At 40.9% G+C, this 22,956-nt stretch overlaps 1 protein-coding gene across 2 annotated transcripts; it reads left to right on the forward strand.

Annotated features, from left to right (window-relative positions):
• Nucleotides 1-769: 769 nt before the first annotated feature.
• Nucleotides 770-22,596, forward strand: SEC22C (SEC22 homolog C, vesicle trafficking protein). 2 transcript variants are annotated; one of them, XM_063324299.1, is made up of 8 exons: nt 770-886; nt 6,311-6,408; nt 7,357-7,566; nt 9,750-9,913; nt 11,818-12,000; nt 17,250-17,368; nt 17,985-18,050; nt 19,858-22,596. In XM_063324299.1, the coding sequence occupies exons 3-8, from the start codon at nt 7,385-7,387 to the stop codon at nt 20,056-20,058; spliced, it is 915 nt and encodes a 304-aa protein (XP_063180369.1). In that variant the 5' UTR covers nt 770-886; nt 6,311-6,408; nt 7,357-7,384; the 3' UTR covers nt 20,059-22,596. The 2 variants fall into 2 exon arrangements, with proteins under 2 accessions (XP_063180369.1, XP_063180370.1); XM_063324300.1 differs by having other exon boundaries at nt 6,311-6,364.
• Nucleotides 22,597-22,956: the final 360 nt, after the last annotated feature.

Genomic DNA, 22,956 nt, shown 5'->3' on the forward strand with positions numbered 1-22,956 from the left:
AATATCTCCAGGAATGGTGACTCCACCACTTCCCTAGGCAGCCTGTTCCAATGCTTGATAACGCTTTCAGTGTAAAAATTTTTTCTAATATCCATCCTAAACCTCCCCTGGCAGAGCTGGAGGCCATTTCCTCTTGTCCCATCACCTGTTCCTTGGGAGAAGAGACCAACCCCCACCTGACTACCCCCTCCTTTCTGGGAGATGCAGAGGGTGAGGAGGTCTCCCCTCTGCCTCCTTTTCTCTAGGCTGAACACCCCCAGTTCCCTCAGCCGCTCCTCGTAAGGCTTGTGCTCCAGACCCCTCACCAGCTCCGTTGCCCTTCTCTGGTCACGCTCCAGCACCTCAATGTCTTTCCTGTAGTGAGGGGCCCAAAACTGGACACAGCGCTTGAGGTGGGGCCTCATCAGTGCCGAGTACAGGGAGACCATCACTGCCCTAGTCCTACTCATGCTATTTCTCATAATTATGCCTATCTCCCTGCCCTGCCCCTGCCCCTGCCAACGTGCCTGGGGTCAAGCCCGTGCCCAGACCTGACCCTGTGTGACCACCTGCTGCGGGTGGCCTGTAGGGGCTGAAGGCTGCGACCCCGGCCCGGCGCTGAGGGAAGCCCGGGGGAACCGCCACATTCCCGCGACCGGGCTCCAGGCACCACCGGCGGCCCAAGCTCATCCCGCCGCTGCTTCCCGCGGTGTCCCCACCTCTCCCCGTGCCGTGGGTGTGTAACGGGGCCGGGGCTCCCCTCCGCCCTTTGCACCGGCCTCCCCCGTCCCGGCGTGCCCCGCGCGGCGGACGCTCTCCCCGCCGTCTCTGTGGGCGGAAGCGGGTGGGGTGTGTTGTCGTGCCGCCGCCGTTGCCGTGCGGCGGGAGAGGCCTGGGGCCGTGGCAGGTGAGCGGCGGAGGGGTTCTGGGGTTGGGGGGAAGCCTTCTCCTTCCCTTCCTCCTCCTCCGTCCACTTCTGGGTCCCCGGGGACGGGGCTGAGCCGTGCCGCCCCGGGGGTGTGTGTGGTGCTTGAGGGAGTGTGAGGGGAGGGATGGGCCCTGAGGCGGGGAGCCGGGCTGAGCAGGGGTAGTGTGAGGGTGTGCGTTCCTCTGGCAGGTTTGGGGTGCTTGAGAGGGGTGTGGGGAGGCGATGAGGGGATTGGGGTTTGGAGGGATGTGGGGATGGGGTGAGCAGGAGTGGTGCATCTGTTGGGTTGGGGATTCTGTCCTATGGAGGTAGGATCTGGGGCTTCCTTGGAGTGCTTGAGGGGTGTCAGGGGACTTGAGACTCTGAGCAGGGCTTGGGTTTGGCTAGGGATGTCTTGAGGTGAGCTGGGATAACGTGTCGGTCTCTTCTCCCAAGTAATGGGTTGTAGGACAAGAGGAAACATACTCAGGTTGTGCCAGGGGAGGTTTAGGTTGGATATTAGGAAAAATTTCTTTACCGAAAGGGTTGTCAAGCATTGGAACAGGCTGCCCAGGGAAGTGGTTGAGTCACCATCCCTGGAGGTATGTAAAAGAGGTGTTGAGGTGGTGCTGAGGGACGTGGTTTAGTGGTGGTTTTGGCAGTGATAGGTTAACGGTTGGACTTGGTGATCTTAAAGGTCTTCTCCAACCTAAATGGTTCTATGTGAGGATTTGGGACCTGTGGAATTGCAGTAAGACTTGGGGGTGTCTAGGGTGCTTGAGGGGTGTTTGGGGAGACATGTCAGTATGAGAGTGCCCTTATGTGGGGGGTGGCTTTCAGGGTGCCAAGAGTTTCAGGATATCTGGGTTTATTGAGGAGTGAGAGATGAATAAAGGTTAGGTAAGTGTAAAAAGGCCAGTGGAACAGGATGGGTTGTTAATTAATTGGGCTGGTGAAGCTCTGGAGGTGAGCTGGTGGGCTCTTAGGAGGCTTCAAGGTGCAGATTGGTGGATGTGGGTACATACTGGGGAGCAGATAAGGTGTCTGATGTTTTTGAGAGATTAATGTATGGGGAGAGCTTCAGAGCCTTCCAGAGTTGTGTCAGTGTGGTTTGGGCAAGGGTTAGGAGGATTCTCCTTTGAGGCAGCGCAGTTAATGGGGTTTGAGTTTTGTGTAATACGCGTTATTTATGGTAATTCATCGGAGTATGTGTGAACAAGTTTGTGGTGGTAAGGTTTTTCTACATGCTTCCTTTTGGGGATAAGAAAAAATTCTCTAGGGTTTATAGGAGCCTGAAGGCTCTTGATATCCATAAATCCTGTTTTAAAAGTTGAGATAACATCATGCTTTCAAATTGTTTTTATTGACTGCTAAATCGGGAGAGTGGCTATCGTGCTGTAGGGCTGTGATATCAGTAGCTTGGTCAGCACTGCTGTGAGCATTGAGGGAGAGCAGCTGGGAAGAAATACAGGTGGGAATGGATACAGTTACTGTGGCCTTGGAAGATGAGAAATTTAACAGCATTTCAGATTTGCCTTTTTATATATGTGAGAAGAGGATAAAAGCCATCTTGTGATCCTGCAGAGAAGTAGTAACTCTCCCTCATAAACCATGTCTCAGTTCCTTTTCTCTTCTTGTTGGTTGAGAGTGAAACCAGTACTTGAGCTGGAGCTCTATTAAATGTTTTGTGTTTGATTGAGTCAACCTGAATCTCTTTTATATCCTGGCATCACACCTGTATCAGTCTGTGACTCCCTCTGAAACTGACCCACCTGAGGAAAGTTGCATGAGATGCAGTAGTTATAATCATGTATCAAGCTATCACGTGTCCAGAAAACCTCACAGACTGCTTCAGGAGCCTCCTGGACTATGGTAACATCCACTAAAGCTTTCTGCTCTTTCTTCAGTAGGAAGATCAGAACTTGAAGAAATGGTTGGGTGTCGTTGGGTTTGAAACTGTCCCACGTGCCACCTCTAGAAAGAAGGGAGATGTGACTCTGAACAGCGAGAGAAGACAAATGCTTGAGAGTAGGACAGTCCTTGTTAGTGTTATGCCATTCTTAGAAGGAAACTTCTGCTTTTGTTGCTTAGATAAAATAATTTTTTGAATAATTTCTTTTAAAATAATTCCCTCCGTGAACTATGCATTAGCTTTCAGACCCTTTTGAGTAGATTGTTTTCTAAGTACAGGAAATACAGTACTTCTAATAAGGTAGGAGTTTGCCTGGCATTTGGAGAAGTGTGGCGCTTGAGAATTGGGTCTAATCTTCTTATTTGAAGGAGCTTGCGTAACAGTACAGTAAAGTATAAGAGGTCTGATTAAGGCTGCCTTAATAATCCCTGTGTAGTTACTGGAGAGAGTTGGCCGCTACTGAGGTAGTGAGGGATGTGCTTCAGATAACTTCAGTTGCCTACTGCGGGAATACCCTGAAAAGTCTTGTTTGTTATAAGACTGGTAAATATGTACTGTTAATGTGAGTCTGACACCGAACAGTTTTCTTCTGAAGTGTTGTTAGACGTGCAGGTGTTTCAAAGAATGAAAAAAACAAGCTTTGTTCCCTTCAGTCATAAATTATAACTTATTCTTCTGAAACAATTGCTTGAAATATTTCTTAAGGTCTTGCCTGCTTTGTGCCAGTGAAATAGCTGGGCTGACATGATGCTATTAATTTTGAATAGTGAAAGATTTGATATCTGCTTAATCAAAAGACAAAAGTACATTGTCAAAGTTCGGGACTTAAGTTCAAAGGTCTGCCACGTAAAGTCCGTTGCAGATACTTTGGGCTGCTAATCATATGTAAATAAAAAGAGACTGGAGAGGGAAAGGGTAGGTCGATCTGAAATAGTAAGATCATAGATTCACTTGGTCCGTGTACCCTTGATCAGTCCAATAAGTTGTGATAGTATGTGTTCGCTTACAGGTGACGTGGCAAGATTGGTTTGCAAATAATTGAACTTTTGAGGGAGGTGACATAGTAACTGTTATTTGCCACAGGCACTGAGCGCCTTCCAATGTGCAAGTAACAAGAGGCTTGTGAAAAAGGACGAGGAAAACCCAAAGCCTCGTTGAGGTGCAGTGCCAGGGTAGGTAGGCTGGAGGAACGTGGAAAAGGAAAGGAGAGGGCTCGATGTGTCTGAGTGGTTGGTGCGTGGTGATAGGAGTTACACAAAAGACAGGCAAACTAGTTGCGTGAATTTATTTTCAGGCTTTGCCCTCTTCCCTGAGGTCATGTTGGCTCTCGCCTCTTTTAGTGTCACCTGTGCTACGTTTCAAATAAATCCCTTAATTAAAAAAAAAAACTTGTATTTTTTTTTTTTTAACACATAAGTCTTTAGAGAGTACTGTGCTCAAATCTCACATGTTTTTCTCTTTTGGGGAGTAGGGTGTTACCTATGCAAACCTTCCTTTAGACCGTGTAAATGGGAGCTCTATAAGAAGCAGAACCAGCGAACACATTTCTAGTTGTTTTGCCCTGAGGTTGCGCTCACCTGCTCTCTGTTAAATTTGAGTCACTGCATCAGCCTTTCTCTCTGTGGGGGATGTGCCTTTCCTTTTTACACGTTTGCCTATTTTCACAAAACCAAAAGGCACGCAAGAGATCTGTTCCACTTGCACCTACAGCTTGGTTATGTGAGCCTCATTTCCTTAAGTGGCAAAACTAATCAATCCTTTTGGATGAATGCAGCAGCAATAGTCTGGTAGTACATTACAGCAGGTGTATTCTGCAAGGAAGGAGCATTGACTCATTTCTCCAGTGAAGTCTGGCATTTAATCTGGAAGTCTTCCTGATGGTGACTGATTCCAGATCTTTCACAGAAGAAGAGAGAATCCCTCTAGTGGGCAGCTGATATTTAGGGAGAGCCTTACCCTCTGAAGCATGATGGTTTGTATGTCTTGGAAAGTTCTATACATTTATATGTGTATTAACTATAGGTGATGGTAACACTAGGGATGAATATATATTGTGTGTGTATATATATATATATATATAAAAAAAACTATTTATCCTAATCTTAAACTCTTGCTGTTAGTGGCATAGTGAGTTGAATAATTTCATAGGCTAGACACATTTTAGCAAATGTCTTTGGTTTCCAGGTTTGGTGTCTTTCCATTTTCCTGGTCATCTTCTGACTGTTTCTGAAATGTAAATGGGAGTGTTCAATGCCTCTGCAGTGTTTGTCAAGTGGGGTATTTTGCACTTATACTTCATCAGCATTACCGACCATTGACCATAAAACTCTGCTGTTTGGAGCAGAGTTAAGCAGCATACTTAAAAGTTGACTGTGTTAAAGTTAATATTTCTGAGTTGGCAATTTTCTATTTAGTTTTCATTTCACTTTTATGTTAAAGTTTAAGCAGCTTTCTGCTTAAGCAGCTGTTTTTTTCATGGCCACTAGCACAACACATTGAAGACTGATGAGGTGTTTCAAGTTGATGTGTAATAATCCTGATTATTATTGAAATTGGCTTTGATGCATGCTGAAATGAAGTTAGTGAGCTTAGTTTGATTTTACAACTCAAATGACTACTGGAGAAGAACTGTGAGAGGTAGAGTGGGGAAAAAAAACTCATCTAATTCTTCGTTAATCTCCATTTTAAAAGTTCAAAATAACACTTCTCAAGTGATGTGTGATCTTCTGTAGTTTTAATTTCCTTTTCTAAGGAAACAAGTTATGTGCAATTATGGTTTCTGAAAATTGTTAGTTGCTTTTATATGCTGGCAAATTGCAACCACCTTTGACACAGGGGTAGTTACTACAAGTTATGTTGAAATGATTCCTGTGGAGCAGAAGCGAGACTCTCCTAGTGCTGCTTGTAGTAAGAACCCAACCTTTATTAGATGTTAGAGCAGCTCTGGAGGTGAGAGAGTTTATGAATGCCTGAACTAGGAGAGACTTTGCTCTCTTACCTTCTTAGACAGGAGAAACACTTGATGATAAGACACATGTTTCAAAGAAACTTTGAGCATCATAATGAATTGTTTGATACAGGGCTGTTTAAGGCAGTCATTCCCTCTATCAAAAGTTTGAGGTCATAATCTGATATTTTTTTCCCCCGTAATGATTCATTTATGTAGTCTGCTTGAAGCAGAGTAAATGCATTTTTTTCTTTTTTTTTTTTTTTCTCTTTACTTGTTTGTGATAATCAAAGTCTGCTGATGTAGAGCTGCTCTTTTACAGGAAGCTAGGATAACTTAAAAACAGTGATTGGGGCATCAGAAATATTTTGCATATCATCTCATAGTGTCTTTGAATGCATCTAGAAATTGATATATTGGATAAGAAAATTAATTGTTTTCCTTTAGGCAAAATACTTTCTAGGATATGTTTACCCACTGCATGGAAGAGCTTACATTGTAAATATGTATGTGCATATAGATCATTAGTTAGTTTTCTAAAAAGTTCATTATGGTTATCTTTCAGAAATTATGTGAGCTGCTGCGTTAGTCTTCTAACATCTTGGACTGAATACTCATGGTATGTCTGAAGGACAGATCTCTTGTGTGTTCTGAATGTACCAGGTAAATCCCAATAATAACTTTTCATGGGAGATTGTGACCTGTTAAAGAGTAAGAAGTTGAGAGGGCAACTTTTGTTCTCTATTTAGTCCTAGTTGATTCTCTACAAAGACCCTGATGGGCTGTAGCCTAAAATTTATTTTTGTATTTGTGTGTTATACTAGAAAATCAGATAACTGCAACGCTAATGCAGCCATTTGTTGTTTGTAGTTGTCTGTATATCCAGTACTTAAAGCAAGAAAGCTGGAGAGGGACTCTTTATCAGGGAGTGTAGCGATAGGATGAGGGGTAATGGTTTTAAACTGAAAGAGGAAAGGTTAAAGTGAAAGAGGGGAGATTTACATTAGGTATTAGGAAGAAATTCTTCCCTGTGAGGGTGGTGAGACACTGGCCCAGGTTCTCCAGAGAAGCTGTGGATGCCCCATCCCTGGAAGTGTTCAAGGCCAGGTTAGATGAGGCTTTGGGCAACCTGGTCTGGTGGGAGGTGTCCCTGCCCATGGCTGGGGGGTTGGAATTAGATGGTCTTTAAGGTCCCTTCCAACTCTAACCATTCTATAGTTCTATGATATTTGGGATATTGGTGAAGATGCAGCGTGTCAGTGGGAGTTAGCTGGTTTCCATAAATACCTTCAAGAACTTTAATCGGCATTTCTGATGCTTGAGGTAAAGCAGAAAGAGGGCAAATACTGATGTTTTTCAGGTAGATAATTCCCCTGTCAAATCCCCAGCATCACCTTTCTGTTTGAGAGAGGCAAAAAATGGACATAGCTGTGACCTTCGAGAACAGTTTGATTGCCTTTCAGTGGCAATGGTGTTACACAAAGTACTGTTCAGTAGCAGCGGTGAATAAACTCTTATCTTGACTTATTTCTGGCTAGCATATTGGATTGTAAGTAACTAATATCAAATCTGTTAATGTGCCATTAACCTAATTTAATATTTCATGGTCAGGTTGTCCTCATGAGTACTCCAGTGGAGAATGTCCATGATCTTCTTTGCCTGTGTGGTGCGGGTGAGGGATGGACTTCCCCTCTCAGCCTCCACAGATTTTCATTTCAACCGGGACTTTCTGGAATGCAGAAAGAGATTAAAAGCATTATCCTCAATTCTGGCGCAGTATCCAAGTCGAGGCACGGCAAAAGGACGTGACCTTAGCATACAGTAAGTCCCTGCTTTTATTTGTTTCGTTTTTTTACTTTAATTTTTGAAATGGTTGTTCTGGGGATTAGTTGAACTTTAAGGATTGGGTATGTTCTATAGTGCTTTACTCCAACCTGAAATCCTACCGTGCACGTCTAGATTGTAACCTTTGAGAAGTACTTTGAAACCTTATTTCTCAGCAGCAGAGCCACACCGTTCAGTAAGCATAAGTTAAGAATTACTTATGTTGTTATTTTTTGTAGTGAGTGCTTTCTGCTTGATGGGCAATACTTGTTACTATTAGCAGTTGGAGTATCTTGGACTTCTACAAATACCTTCTGAGATGGCATTCTGGTGCCTAGGAATTACGTAGTTTAGTCTAAACCCTTTTCTTCAGTGACTGCCAAGTCTTGCTGATGCCTTCTCTCAGGCCCCTGCGCTTCTGATTCTGGCTCGCACAGAACTGCCCTGTCTCCCTCCTACGTGCTGCCCACTCCATTTTCTGAATACCAGCAGGGTTCAAGTCTCTACAAGCTCTGGCTGACGGGTGTGTCTTGAGGAGGCCTGAAGCAATAGCCTGTATGGAGGAATTATAAATCTTTGCTTTTATTTATTGGAGAAAGGATCTACTAGCCTTTATTTCTACAAATTAAGGCTTCATTCAGAGATGACAAATTTTCATTTATTATTGATTTTAATTCTGTTCTAAAAATGAGTTTTAGCTTGTGATTGCATTTCTGGTTAGCAAATGTAAGAAAGCTTTAAAGTGACCCTGAGCTAAAAAAATAAGTATTGCTTTTAGGGGGAGTGATTGGAGAAAGAAGATACATGAACTTACACTGAATCAATTGGAAGAGCTGAGATTAGCATTTTAATTCCTTTTCCCTCAAAGTGAACTTGTGCCCTTTAATGCTAACGTGTTCTGCTGCTTTTAATCTTCTGTAGTCTCTGCAGAAGTAGTTATGCGTCTGGCTCTGAAATGAGAAGAGTGCAAACAGATCCGTGGCAAAAAGGCTATAAATTATTGACAACTGTGAAAGGTAGTTCTACACAGGCATGGTGTTGATGCTCAGCTGTGAGCTAGGGACAAAAGGAATTTCGGAAACATAACCAGTGCAACTAGGCTGTAATGGAGCTGATCAAAACCATAAATCCCAAACACATAGTACAACGAATAAATAAAAATGTGAGAAAATAGAAACCACAAGTATTTCTGTATGAGGGGGATGAAATATATAAATAGTAGAAAAGAGAGACAATTGAGAGAGTAATCGTTCATCTTCAAAACTTTGTTTTTATACTGGAATATTGCTAACAAACAGCTAACCTATAAGGGAGAATTTCCTCAGTCTTTCAGAGATAATTACAATCTGTAATTATGGTGGGGGTTGTGGAGGTTTAGCCATCTACACGATGAGTGCTGACATCTGAACTGGATGCCTTGAATCCCGTCTTATTTAATGAAGCCTAGTCGAGAGTGAATTATTTCATCCTTCAGTACCCGCCTACATTTTGGTCAGATGAATCCCATATTAAGTTTCCTAGAAGGTTTTTGTGTCATCTGTAAGTGGAAGCTTATGCATAGGTATAGCTTCAGCGTTAGAGGGACCCTTTTGGAGTAGAGTTTTTATTGTGCTGTTTCTGCTACAAATTAATCGTTAATTGTTACAGATGCTCTAGCAGTAACAGTGTTTGACTGTCTTGGCTGGTGCAAGTTAACAGGTATCTCTTGCTGTTAATATGAAGTTGTCATATTCAAGGGGAGCAAGGAATGCATCTGCTTGATTCCTTTGCACAAGCTTGCTTGTTTCTGCTTTTGTTTGTGGAAAGCCACTGTGTTTTCTTTCAAAATCTTCTTGCCTGGGATATTTGCTTGCCGTCTCTTTTCTTATTAACAAGATTTAAAGCCAGACAGGGAAAATAACATCCTCAGTTTTTACTGATGTAGCAGTTTCATAAAAATCTATATTGTGATGTTTAGTATGCTAAGGCGTACTCGATGAGTTACGGAAAAGCTTTAGAGCTACAGGGGCTGCAGGACTATTTCAGCAGCGCGAACGATACAGTTTTTGCAGTCTGCTCTTTCAGCGCAGTCTGTGCATTTTGTTTGTTTTGACAGAAAGCATAGTTTACTTCCCAATGTTCAGCGTGACTCTTCTACCTTTTATTGTTGATCTTACCATTATTTTTTTTTTCTATTTCAGTTTCCTTTCTTCTGGGGATATTGCCTGCATGGCGATCTGTTCCAGCAATTACTCAACCATCATGGCGTTTTGCTTCCTGGAAGAGCTTCAATGGGAATTTGCTGCTTCCTATGATACAACAAGCATCAGTTTAGCTTCCAGACCGTACGCTTTTCTTGAATTTGGTTTGTAACTTTGTTCTATAATAGTAAGAATTCTTTGCTACTTTTATGATGTTAAACATTGTCTCCTGGCCAAAGCCTGATCATAAAAATGGATCTGTGTGTGCCTTTACATGCATCTGTAAGAGGAGGGGGAGATCTTGTAACTGCATTAAACAATCAGATTATTGGTTTTGCAGTTCCTGAGAGTCCCTGTAATAGATGAGCAAAATGGTGCGGTGATTAATAAACAGATACAGAAGAAAACAAAATCCACATCTCAAACATTTTCTGTCTTAATTAAAAAAAAATCTGACAAGAGGAGACAGATGGGTACAGGAAAGAAGGAAGACAGAATAGATTATTATGGGCAGCTTTACTTCTGGCATGACTTAGATTCGTATAATACTTCAGAATCATGCCTAGTGTTTCTTTTTTAACCTGATTTAAATGCTTTTTTTGCCAAGTAGCAGCTGCTTTACTGAACCTCACACCTTTGAAAAACACAATTCCCTTGCAGCGAGAAACTCGCTTCTAGGAAAGGATAAGATATTGCAGTAAGTTAGCACATTTCTGTCCAGATTTCGGTAATGGTGTTAAGCTCATGCTTAAAAGATTGAGAAATCCACATATTAGCATATATAAAGTATATTGTACAGCCATGTTGTATTTTGAGTGTATTCCCTGAGGGCACATTCCAGGTACGATGTAATTTTATGCTGAGTTCCAAATTACTCCTTTTTTTTAACTTGAGTAGGAATTGGGGAATTTCTAGCCTCTTTTAATTGCATAAGACTCTTTTTAAAGAAAAAAATGCCTTTTTTTTTTTCCTCTTCATTTTTAATATCATACTGTGTTTTGTTACTGAGTCTACTTAATGTCGCTGTGTGGGCGTTTAGGTTTTTTTAATTTTTCCTGTGTTTGGATCTAAGATGTACTTGATGCGTAAGATCTTAGCCTTTTGCCTGGTAGTTACACGTAATTATAGCAGGCTGACTTAAGGTAAATATAGGATTTTTCACTAAGGAATGCTTACGGAACTGTGTATTCTAGCACAGCATGAAGTCCTCTTGTGTGGTCTCAAAACTCATGCTTAAGCTATTACATATGTATCATATCCAGTAGCCGCTGTGGTCAACATATGCAAGTCTTCTAGCATAACAATATATTAAGGATATGGGTTTTTCTTATAGGATATCTTATCTACATAAATGTTTCTGCATTTTATTTCCCTAAGCATTTGAAATAGCTTGAATTTTCCAGTTTCTTTGCACAATTAAATAGCAAGTAGCAGTATCCACGGTGAGGTACTTCAGCTCTGGAGGTGTGAGCAACAACATTCTCTACTTGGTCTCAGTGCAACTCCTGTCAAACCAGCAGCCGCGTTTGTGGAAAGGGATTTGCTTGCAAATGGGATTAAATTTAAAGTGTGAGAGATGAAGCAAGGGTGATCTGTACATAGATCTGTGGCTTAGACGTTGGTGCAATCACTGTGGAATTGCCTCTGCCAGTCAGAGTTGCTTCATGACTCAAATATAGGTTGAATTAATTTGTCTCTTTGCTGGAGAAAACCTAATCCTTGACATTGTTAAAACACAATGCGGAATCGTTTCTCATGGCAGTACATGGGTAGTTTGAGAGATGTGTCACATCCACCCTGGAATATGAACAACGCTTGTTTTCAGTCCACGGGCAGGCAGGATGTTGAGATTTAAAGTATTCAGAAGGGAGAGGGTGTGATATAAAATACCTAGGAGAGGTGTTTTTGTTCCCTAACCAGCGGTGGAATTTTATACCTGAAACTAATAAGAAAAGAAATGAAGGGAGAAATGAAAAACAATAAAAAAAGCATGTCGTGATCTGATTAGTAATTACCTAAAGCACTTAACTTGCAGAGCTAATTGAAGCATGTTTATATATTGTTTCAGATAACATTATTCAGAAAGTGAAATGCCGTTTTAACTCTGTGAGTCGCTCTCAAATGAAGGCCAACTGGGAGAAGGTTAAGGAGGAGCTGAAGTTCCGGCCCCCGGTTCAGCTGAAACTAGAGGATACGGAGCTGATGAATGGGATGACTAACGGCAGGCATGCAGGCGTTCATGTGGAGGTTGGTAAGTTACTGCTACGCGCAGGTGACAGCAGATTTCTTCAACCTAACTTTGCAAATGACAGAAAAACATCTGACAGCAGTGGTTCCTTTGACACTGAGAAATATATATAGCACGTATGAAACCCAAGAAAACAGACTGCCTTTCTATCATAGTAAACAACATGTGGTCTTTGGATTATAGCAGGTATGCATCAGAGCCTCTAAGGACTCGTGGTAGCGTCTCTTTAAAGCTTTAGATCAGCTGCTCTATATGGACAATTGATTGTAACTGGACTTGGCGTTTTCCATGTTAAATTAATTCTCCTGCTTTTGTAGTAGTTGTTTGTTAAATTTTCTATGACAAAAGAAGCTCCCCTAATTAATCGCTTTTTGCAAACTCTAATAGAATAGACATAATTACAGTCTCAATGAGTTGCTTCAGCCTTGAGAAGAGAAGAACATGAACTGAAGGTAAAACTCATTCCCAGACTGTCCATCTTGGATTGTTCTTCCCTCTTTGCTTTCTCCTTTTTCCTTATTCTTTAAAATTTAATGCATTTGACTAAAATTCTGAAAGAGGGTATGTATATCTGTATAAATAACTCATAGAGGCTTGACAAGAGATCTTTTTGTAAGGAATACTGACATTTTGCCTGTTTCTAGAAGTACTAACATCTACTTATTGTAAAATTGGCATCTTCTTGTTTGTGTTTCAGTTGCGTACTCAAAGGTCCTGCCTACTTCCTCTACGAAGTGAAATGCTTTTAATCCAATTAGCATGGCAGTTTAAATGCAGCTGGAGTGCCATGAACTTGTATTTCCTCTATTTTTGTTGTTGTTCTTGGCTTATGAAACACTAATAAAATTGAGTTCCAGAGGCTCACTCTTATTGTTTCTGATGGATGAGCTGGAATCTAAGGTGACAGAGGTATTTTAAGTTAAATATAGAGGGGCAGTGTCCAGGAGGAAGAAAAAACAGAATTGAAAACATTGTATTTGCCAGTCAGATTTGTGAGTACTCCTCAGAACTGTGCTTGAAGGTTAAATATTTTCATAATGTGACAGGGATTAGAAATTCTTTGCGCTAGTATGAACACTTTCAGTGCCAGTAAACATTTGCAAGCTAGTTTGTGTCCACAGATCAGAAATGCATTTTCAGTTCCCCCATATTCTTAATTGCTTGCTTTTACTTTCCATCTGGCTTTGTATTTCTGGCTGTTCTCTCTGGTCTAACCCAAATACTCTTACAGATCGTTCTGCCTTTATTTTAAGGATCATGTTTATGATCATCTGTTTCCCTCAGCTGGAGTCAGCTTTCCTGGCTTATGTCTCTCTCTCCTCTCATCATTACCTACCAGCTGAATCTAACTTTAGCTCTGTGGATAGTGTTTGTTCCCATATTAATGTTACTGATATGATGGCTCTGCTATACTTCTTGAGCTGAAGCGTTGTCATTGCAGGAGAGCAGAATTTAATTGTGTCTGCGTTCTAGAGTGAAGATAGGTTGATCAATGGATTGATCAAAACATCAGCTTCCTTATGTGGTTGTAGCTGGTCCCTGTCTTCTTTTGAACTGTGTGATCACGTCCCCTAGTTCTTCATTTTAGTGTGAAAGAAGGCGGTGTCTGAAAAGTCAGGGCAGTTTTGTCCTTGTTAGTATATGTAGGAACAAGAGCTTTTCCCCCCTCTTTTTTTATTTTTTTATTCTTTCTTCTATTTGTTCCTTCCTTCGTTAGCTAAACCCAGTTCTTGCTAGAAAGACACTAGCATTGTATCCTTGATCACCGTCTACACAATCTCAGCTGTTGATGCAAAAGCCTCACCTGGTCCCTCAATAATGGGCACAACCGATAAAGCTCTGAAGGATGGTGGGGTGTGTATACAGAAGAAATGTGATGTGTAAGTAGCTTTCTGTGCAGAGTTTTCACATCAGAATGGGCTCTATGAAGTAGAAGAACAACTTGTGCTATTCGTTTAGTAAGCATGCTGTTAAATTATGCAGCATTGCGCTCCCCTTGATGAATGTTCTTAGTCTTTTGTAGGCACACAGGGAGTCCTTCACAGAGTCCTTTTTAAGGTGTTTTTTGAAGATGTCTCACATCTCTGCCTTTTGTGTGCTCGGATTTTATTTTAAAATGTTTGAATCTGATTTTATTTTTCACCCCTTGTGCTGTCTTTATCTGGAGCTTTGAGTATGTGACTCATTGTCAAACCCTTGTTGTGCTATGCCTTGAAGAGACAGAATGGAGCGTGGTGCAGGCATTCATGTCAGTCCCCGGTTAAATTGCCAGAGGCCTGTGCTCAGAAAATCTTTTATAGGCAGAAGTTTCAATTCCTTCATTGTGTGAGGGTGTTTTCACAGAATTGTTCTGTACATGTTGAAACCTGGAGGTGCGTTTTTGCTGGGTGCTAGATAATCCACAGTGCCTAGAGCATCTTCTGCATGGATCTGGTACTCTGAAGTGCACAACTTTTCTACTTGAAGAGTCAAATCAGTTTGAATCCCAATTAACTTTTAATTGTGTTTATGCAAAGTTGTGCTGTCTTGGACTAAGAGTGCTTGTACTCTCTTGTTCCCTAATTTAATGTAATAACAAGTTCTAGTATGAAATTCTGTTTATAAAAATAGGATTGAATTCACACAAGAAAATGTAATATTTTTTCCTAGCAGTACCCATCTGACTTGTTCTGCGCAATTTCAGTTTGGGAATTAAACTTCAGAATGATATAGCAGAAATAAAGCTCCACCGTGAACAATTTAAAGATCAGTTTTCACCAACTATAAACCCTGAGCAACTGAATATTGTTAATCACTCCTGCATCCGTGACAGCAATTCTTTTTATCCTACTGGACAAAAAAAAAAAAAAACCCACAAAAAAACCCAAAACAAAACAAAAACTTTTACATAATATTCCACGCCTGCAGAAGCGATATATTGAGACTTGCATTGTTCTTCCCTGGGGACTGGAAATTTTTGGCATGTATAGCTTGCAAGATCCTGTAGAATGAATGACACTTGTGCTTGATAATTTTTCTTTGTTTGGGGGCCACTGTGTGCCTCTGAAGTAAACCTTAGAAACTGAGCAAGAAGAAACCGTAGTTTTTACTAGGAGATTTCCATGAGGGAGATACACAGCTGAACACTATTTAATTTATCAAAAATAATAGGAAATAATATTCAGCTCAGTGAATGAACAAACGTGCTGGTACAGCTTCTGTTCAGTGCACTGTTTGGACCTTAAATTTCACTGCATAGCAAAAAAACAAAATTGCCTTTGAATGATAGGGTTACTTGCACCATTTATTTACATAAACATGTGTATGACGATAATATACGGTAATGGCTACATAACGTGGCATATATCAAATGGAATTAATACAGTTCCTTTTGCAGCCGCTTTGGAGATGAAATTAGGGATGTATGAATGCATGCCATACAAATTAATTACATAGACACTTATTAAAGATACTTTATATTGCTATAACAATTTGGCACCAAACTTGTTTTACATCCATCTATCAAAATCTCTCTTGAAGGAGAAGACACAAGAGTTTCCCTATTTTAAACCATGCAGTACTCCGGTATTTAAGCTGCTACGGTGTTTCATCTGTCACTGAAATGAAGGCAGAGATGATGTCATAGAATCATAGAACGTGTTGAGTTGGAAGGGACCTTTAAAGGTCATGTAGTGCAACCCCCCTGCAGTGAGCAGGGACATCTTTAACTAGATCAGGTTGCTCAGAGCCTCATCAAGCCAGGCTTCTCCAGGCATGGGGCCTCCACCACCTCTCCGGGCAACCTGTTCCAGTGTCTCACCACCCTCATCATAAAGAACTTCTTCCTAATGTCTAATCTAAACCTACGCTGCTCTAGTTTAAAACCATTGCCCCTCGTCCTATTGCTACATACCCTTGCAAACAGCCCCTCCCCAGCTTTCTTATAGGCCCCAAGAGTAGGGTAGGCTGTGTTGCTTAGTTTATGTGCAGCAGTCAGGAGCTGGCTATGACTGGGCAGAAGATCCTGAGAGCTGGGGAGACTTCTTGAGGGCTCATTCGTTCTTTCCTGTATCTTACGGATGCTGGTGCAGGGGAAGATCTGAATTTGGTATCTGAGCTGCAATTTATCCTTCTTATTGACAGTGTTCTACTTGTGGTGATCCAAGGGCAGGGATGAAATGTAGGTGAGTATCTAGGTGTGGTATGTGTTGTTGGGCTGGCTAGTATAGCTAGGGGGAAAAAATAGGTGAGCTTTTGGACAACCAAAACCCTGAATGGCAGATTCCAAAGTTTAATATGCATTTATTATAATTGCTTTGACCTTAATTAGGTGTGTATCAATTAGATCGTGCTGAAGAAATGGTATTTGGTGGTGTGGGTGTTAAGTACTAGTACTGGACAAAGTGAGAAAGGAAGGAGAGAGGTGATTCGTTACCTGTGAAACGTGGGCAGGTCGGGAGAAAGGGAATTGTAATGCTCTGTAAAATGTGTCTCAAAGTCCAAGAACTCTAGCATTCCGTTTAATTCCTAGGCCCCAGTTTTGACTTATGTCTTGTCCAGAGGTAAGAGCAGCAGTTCTGTGTCAGGCGTTTCCCCGCTGTGGCTGGGTAGTATCATCTTGACAACTCCTACAACAACTATTCTATCAGCAGAACATCAAAGTCCTTGGCTCTTACAGTTGTGTTCTGACAACTGCTCGATTAGGGCACCACGTGCTGTGTGGAAACTATGCAGGTGAAACTAAATTGCTTTATACCAGACTGAACCCTCAAACTGTCAGTGGGAAGAAATATGGAATTACTAGTTGGGGAAGAGATCAATTGCTGTCTTGCTTTTATGGGTGTCAGAAATCTAAGCTCTTTCCCAGACCTTTGGGTGCTTAAACCCCCTAGCTTTTCTACTGACTGGTGAAGAGTGCGAAGTATGCTAATCCGCTGTAATGAAGAGCTGAAAAATACTTACCTGCACCATAACAGAAGACATGAGTGCCAAATAGCTCAAGAAAAAATTCTGTTGCGTAATCTGTTTTAAAAAAAATACTCTGGGGCTCTTGCTGATTTCTAGATGTCTGAAGAACTAAACAGTGTAATGCAACCAAAAAAAGTTTTTTTTTTTTCTATTCACAACTGGTCTTCTCTGGAACAAGCATGAAAGGTTTTGAAAATGTTTAAAACCCCCATAAGCTGATTTGAGTCATTTTAAGTTAGACGATTCAAAGGAATAGTGCTAACTTTCACTATGGTCTTTTTTTTTTTTTTTTTTTTTTTTTTAAGTCCCTACTTACAGAATGCAGCCTGTGACTCCCCTGGGGATTCTGTCGCTTGTTCTGAACATCATGTGTGGAGCTTTGAATCTCATTCGAGGAGTTCACCTGGCAGAGTATTCATTTCAGGTAACCCTGATTGAATTGGAACCTGCAAATGAGTCAAAGGGAGAGAGCTATTTGGGTAACCGGATTAAGGATGGCTGTTCTGCTTCTCGGCAGGGCATACATCTTTCCACAAGAAGTGTCTTGTTTCTCCAGGGAATGTACAATTGATTGCTCACCTGCTAGACCTCATGTGTTTTGTTGTATACAGTAGCACATTGCGTTTTATTCTTTTCTAGGGAGGTTAAAATTTTGAGAAATATTTCAGTCTTGCCAGGCTGGCTGGATTATTATTTTTTTTTTTTTCCCCATTCTTCTATTTTGTTCTAGATGGTTTTGTGTAAATTTTTCTGAAACAAATGTGAAAGAGTAAACAACTTTTAAAAAGCAAAATAAAAGAAAAAAAAAGTGTCCTGATTGTATGGTGGCACAGTTTTACTTAGCAGGAATTGTCACATAAGCCTCAGTTCTTGGTATCTTGTTCAGTGATATTGATCTTGCTGTTTAACGCTGTTACAGTCAATCAACATAAACTAGGATGAGAGGTACTTGATGAAATACAGCATTCTGAAATATCAAGTAGTACTTGCTAAAAACTGTAGCTGACGTAGTTGTTTGTCACTTCTTTTAATCCAAACAGGAGGACCATGAAGGAATTGGAAATGTGATAGCTTTTTTACTTCCTTTTCTAGCCTGTATTTTTCAGGTATGTTAACTGTAAATAAAATGCTTTCTGATTGTTTTTATATTATAATGTATAAGACAAAATAATTTGCAACTAAGCAGAGGAACAGTTAGATTTTCAGTATCCTACCTAGGTGGTTCCATTGAAGTATTCCGGTGAAGGGGGACAAATACAGCGAAAGGTACAATCTGACCCTTGGAAATTGCCGTTGCAAGCTTTTTCAGTGCTTTCATGTTTTGACACAGTCAAATGGAGCCGAGTGTGATAAACAAGTGCTAGCCCAAAGGTGGTTTAGTTTCCCAAAGGGGTAGACTCCATGGCTTTCTGACAATGGCAGACTTAGCGATGGGCTTTTGTAGCATAGCTACCTTGAAAGACCACGCAAATATAGGATAGCAACGTTATTTTAAAATGTCCTAATTTACATTAAACGTTACTTTTAATTCTTGACAAATGTGGTTCCTGACTTCCTTAGATGTTTGTTGTTTTTTTTTTTCCTAATGGATTATTTTCTCTGACTTCCTTTTGCAGAAGAGTTTGAATGAGGAAAATATATGCTCCAGATGGGTTCTTCTTGAAAGGTTCCTTAAATGCTTAAAACATTTAAGGCACTAACGTTAAAACCACTAAAACAGTGGCCCACAACTTGAGGGCAATATGTTGTTTGCAAAATCTTCAATTTCTAGTCTATCCTTGCAGGAAGCTGCTGTAGTTGGGTTACTAATTGACAGAAGGAGTAACATAACGCCTACAGTGTATTCATTGCTGAGTACTGTTGCGTTTGGCTAATGGTTTGGGGACCACTATCTGAAGACTTCTATTTATCTGTGGTATTTAAAACTTGCGGAGGGGCTATTTATTGTATCATAGTAGATCCAATTTAGTGTCTTTCAGCCTTCTTACACCTCTGCTCATGGCAGAGCTTTAAGATGGAGATATTCATTTGCATCTGAATACATGGTGCAAGTAATTCTTCACAAAGAAGGGCTCTGTCTTGCTTTTTTCCAGTTAGTACCTGAAGCTAGAGAAGCTAAATAAAGAAGAGTTCTCTCTTATCCTTTTGACCTATAGCAGTCATCTTCACAAAATGGCTGTGCATAAATTGAGCTCAAATGTGAAGTGCTTTCTCCATGCTTATTTTCTACTTGTGTCATCAGAACAGTTGGAAACTGTGACCTTAAGTGAGAAAGCATGATCTGTTACTGTCTGAGTTAAAAAAGTAACTCTTCTGCCAGCACTTTGTGAGGTTTTTAGTTTTCTCCTGTAAGGGCTGTTGCTCTTCACACATGGTTAGCAAATGGGTTCCACCTGTTCTTCAGTTTAAAAAGAAGAGGCACCCAAAAACCCTCAGCTAAACTTGTTAACAGAAATGATGGTCTTTCTACCAAGTCAAGTCTAGAGAATGAAGCCCTTATCCCAAAAAACCAAATACGGCAGAAGCAGATTTGGGTTTGCTGTTATCCTGCTTCTGAGCCTTTGTGTTGCAAAAATTGCTCAGATTTTGGGCTCCTTGTAATCCAGGCTGAGACAGGCAGGAGGGATGCCAGTTGTGCCGACAGACTTCTTTCGAAGTCTCTTGGCTACCTATGCGTATGTCCGTAGGTGTACCTATGCGTAGCCAGCAGGGTCTGGATTGAGGCCACCACTCCGGCTATTCCTGGAGGACCTTTCAACATAGGAATTGAAGGGAAGCTTTGAGCTTCTTAGCGATCACTGTAATGGCAGGCACATCCAAGTGACGTGGATATGCCAGCAATTCTCAGCTGTGTCCTTTGTCTGCATGTACACAGTTTAATGCTAACGCTGTCTCTCTCTGGTCCTTTTGTAGTGTTACTTGTACCTCTTCTACAGCTCGGCAAGGAAGGTGAAGACGTTTGTACTCTTTTCCTCTGTTTGTTTATGCAACATTTACTTGTACGGATTACGGAACCTCTGGCAAATAGCCTTTCACATAGGAGTGGCATCTCTTTCTTCTTATCAGATACTGACGAGGCAACTGATGGAGAAACAGCCTGATTGCGGAGTATGAAAAAGACTTTGGGTTTGCTACTCTATTTTTACAACTTTTTTTTTTTTTGTTGGTATTAAACTGGCCAAAAATAGCTTGGAGTATTTTTAAAGATTCGTGACAATGGTTATTGCAAGGAGGATATTTCAAAGCAACTTGAAATAAAGTAAGATACTGTAATTGTGTCAAACATACAGTGAGGAATGTATTTAACATGGCGTGTGGTAATTGTGCATGGTAGATCTTGTCTGGTGTCATCATCAGGTGGAGGCTCTCTTACCGTAAACAGGCTTTTACTCCTTCACTAATACCATCTAGGCAGCATTTTGCCATGTGTCTTACGGGCTTTGTAACAGTTTGGCAGGTCAATGTCTTGCCCTGCCAATGCTTCTGAAAATATTAAAACTGTATAGTAAAGTGAAGATACAAGTGGTGGGTAACATTTTTGTCTATAGAATTTGTGAAGCGTTAAGATTCTTGTTAAATGTAAGTAAAGGAGTTTGCCATAATTAGATCAGTTCAGTATCGGTGGGGAAAAATTGTTAGGAGGAGCTTCAGGGTAGTTTGTCTAGTTTTTGAAGGAAAGGAAGAGGCTGTGGCTTTCTTAAAAACCATAAAGGCTATAAATATCTCCTGGCTAAACAGCGCATTGTAGTTAAGTATGTGCTTATTGGTTAATTGCAAATATGCTTGGGGCAGCATAAAATACGCCAAGTGAATACAAGTGATCTTTCAGCTCAAGTGGCCTTTATTTCCTTGGTTAAGGTCACTCTTAGTATAAGGGTAATTCCACATTCGCTTGGTCTGTACGGATAATAAATCTTTCAAGACTACTTATGACAGGCCACTGACTCCTTCACCTTTTTTAAGAAAAAAAAAAAGTGTAGCTGGTGAGTAGAAAGCCATTTCCAGTAATGGAAAGCAAGAGCAGGTTCTCTTTATTACATAAAACGCCTTTAGTTGATGGTGTTGAGTTCTTACACTAAGAGGAATTTATGAGTGTGCACTTTTGAATATAGTACTTAAGAGCTGAAATTCGTAACCTCTGCTGCACAGGGTATTCTTGTATGTAATTACTGAGGTGCAGATGGGCATTTTAGAACAGGCTGTCTGTTGGAAAAAAAAAAATAAAATGCATAGCATTTTGATGCAGCTGTCCTTGAAGCATTGTAGAGATTCAAGCTGAGAAGAAGTGGAGAACTGTAAGTGTGTTATTGAGGAAATATGGTCCTGGATTTTCTTTTATTCTTTTTCTTAGGAAAGTGTTTTCTTCTCGCCCCACTTCTTCCACCAGACATCTCTTTCGCCAAAGATGTATTTTCCTCTCTCATAGTCTCTACCTCTAGTGGTTGCAAAGAGATTAACGTGATGCGGAGTTGTCATCCTGAGATTGCAGAAACACTTCACAAAATTACTTTCTTGCATCTCAGTGAATTTTCCTGAAATCTCCTGTTGCAAACACGAGTATCAGTGGACTATTAGATGAGAAACCTGTGGTGCTGTACCTTGGAAGCGTTTCTGTGATGCAGCTGACTGCAACCACGGCATCGATAGGCAGCCCACTACAACCTGAGCGGTTTCTAGGACAGCAAGAGATTTGGTGCCAGAGCTTTTTCTAGTAGTAAAATATAGGTATTTCTTTTCCATCCCATATTAGCCCATTTACTGCAACAGTAACGTAACGAAATCCTTTAAACTGTGTGGAATAGACTAGTAGGAATGATGGAGGAATATTTTAGGCAGGCAGTTGAGAAAACAGCTAGAGCTGTCTGCCATAAGAGAATGCTTTTCTGTTATAAGGGAGTGTTTGTCTGTCATCACCCCAGTGTGTAAGAGAAATGAAGCCAGAATTCAACCACTGTCCTTAAGACACCCAGATGAACCTACGGACGTGGGGGTTTTAGTACTGACGAGCTTTAAGTTTCCCTGCTGTTCAGTCCCAGTTTTACTTGGCGATATGACCCAACTCCCAGCTCTTACCCTTTTAGCCTCCATCAGGCTGAAGAATCCAAAAGAGCATTCCTATTTCTCCGGAGGCTTGGCTAAAGCTCGCCTGCTATAGCTTAAGGCACGCAGAGCATTTACAGCGGGGGCATAGGGCCAGCGAACCATTGTCTGCTTTTTATTCCTCATCCTTGTATTGAGCTGACTGGAAGAAACTGTAATGTTCCTGATGCTTCCCAAGCATCTGCCTCTTTGCTTTATCATAAAACAAATCCGTCCCCCTGCCAGGGGATGTTAGCAACAGCTCTGCAGTAAGAGTGGTAGAACAAGGTGTTTAGATGGCTTGGGTAATGAACATAATTGGAGTGGTTAAAGATTAAATTGAGCTTTTATTTAATATTTTCTTTTTCTTGAAAATGTTTCAGGAAAATCAGACAGAACCAGTTGGTTCAGTTCTGCCTTTGTTTAAATTTTTTTGTGGGTTAGGTGGAGGATGCAACCACATCTTTTCTACTCAATGACCAAAGCTCTGGTTTGCTGTTAATCCCTTTGCAACCTTTTTTTTTTTTTTTTTTTTTTCCCCTGTAATATGTGTAAACCGTATTAAGGAATCTACACGGAGTAATACATGTGTGTTAGAATCTGTGCACTTTCTAGGTTTGGATTGTGATTCAGGGATGAGGCAGAGCATCCATAGTTTGACCTTATTTTACCTTTATTTTCTCCCCCTTTTTTTTACTGTTAGCATTTTGAATGACTCCTGTATCTGTTCAGTATTTGTACGGTTAAATTTTTTTCTTCTGGTGAAACAGCAAGAGGAATAGAATAGTTTACATTGATCTCAGTGCTTTAAGATATAATAAAAAAGAATGACTTGCAGTTGGAGTACATGAAATCTGGCTCATAACGTGGGATTATGCCTGTGTTGAATCAAATCCCCAAACAGGAATCCATCCCTTTTTGTTCGACTTCAAA

Source organism: Chroicocephalus ridibundus, chromosome 2, assembly GCF_963924245.1.
Source record: "Chroicocephalus ridibundus chromosome 2, bChrRid1.1, whole genome shotgun sequence".
In the NCBI taxonomy this organism is placed as follows: domain Eukaryota; kingdom Metazoa; phylum Chordata; class Aves; order Charadriiformes; family Laridae; genus Chroicocephalus; species Chroicocephalus ridibundus.